General features: G+C 47.0%; 1 protein-coding gene across 1 annotated transcript; it reads right to left on the reverse strand.

Moving 5' to 3' along the window:
- Positions 1 to 513: 513 nt before the first annotated feature.
- Positions 514 to 1,037, reverse strand: Pmar_PMAR002508 (hypothetical protein; the record flags this gene model as incomplete). Its single annotated transcript, XM_002785387.1, has 1 exon — positions 514 to 1,037. A coding segment is annotated over one exon (524 nt), but the record flags the coding sequence as incomplete, so codon positions are not given.
- Positions 1,038 to 1,128: the final 91 nt, after the last annotated feature.

Genomic DNA, 1,128 nt, shown 5'->3' on the forward strand with positions numbered 1-1,128 from the left:
GCTGGGACATAGAACCGACCATTAGTAACGCCATTCCGATAACAAAGTCCATAAAGAGATCGAGAAGAGTTGCTCGATTTCTTAGAGGCAGGATGGCTTCCTTCGCTGTCGGACGAAGACAACAATGATGAGCGCCTAGAGTGCGAAGAAGATCTTGAAGTACTAGAACCACTCGAGCTAGGAGAAGAGGAAGGTGACTTTGACAGATGTCGCCTATGATGATGTCGAGGACGGTCAGCACGTCTCCGAGAAAGATTAGATCTCCTACCGGTAGAGTTGTGATCTTGTGGACTATGCTTACGTAGATGGCGAGAAGATCGCCTATCAGAGGCACTGTGCCTATATGACTGTCCTACAACAGGACTAGGTTCTTGACGTCGGTGGTGATGTTCACGTCTAGATGACTTGGTACACCTCGAAGATCGATCGCCAGAACCATTAGAGCGATGTGGATCTTGAGGCTCATAACTCGAGTGCTTAGAATGCCTCGATGACTTTTCGTTAGAGCATGACCGGGGTTGAGACCCTCCAGAATGGGCCTTGAGAGCTCCCAACAGAGGTGGAGCTGGACCGTCAGAAGGCATAGCAATAGAGAAGGGAACTAGAGTGAGTTGCCCTTCAGGACCTGGCACCATTCTCCAATTGAAATTGGTAGCGCCTTCGGGTAGTTGAGCAGCTTGTCCTGTTAAAGGTATAGACTGCTGTAGTAGACCACCCTGTACCATGGCAATCTGAGTAGACGATTCAGAATTGCCTTGACCATTAGCAACCATAGTTAATGTGTCGGTAGAAACAGCTTTCTTAACATTACCATCATCAGTAGCCGTGTCGAGAACTTCAGGTTCTAGATCACTACCGACAGGTAGATCATCATCAGATAAGACCTCATTGTTGATGTTGTCTTCACTCTCGATGGAGCGTTTAGATAGGGTCAAGCTTCCAGATCGAGGACGACCAATCTTAGACTTAGACTTGTCGTTAGCTTTGCTCTTAGAAACAGCTCTAGAGGCAGGCGTACGGACAACATTACCAGTCATATAGACAGTACCGAGATCTATGGTAGTGTCTAGACCACTAACAGAAGGAATGCTAGTAGTATAAACAATATCACAACGTTCAGAACTAGAG

This window comes from Perkinsus marinus (assembly GCF_000006405.1).
Source record: "Perkinsus marinus ATCC 50983 genomic scaffold scf_1104296932580, whole genome shotgun sequence".
Classification (NCBI taxonomy): domain Eukaryota; phylum Perkinsozoa; order Perkinsida; family Perkinsidae; genus Perkinsus; species Perkinsus marinus.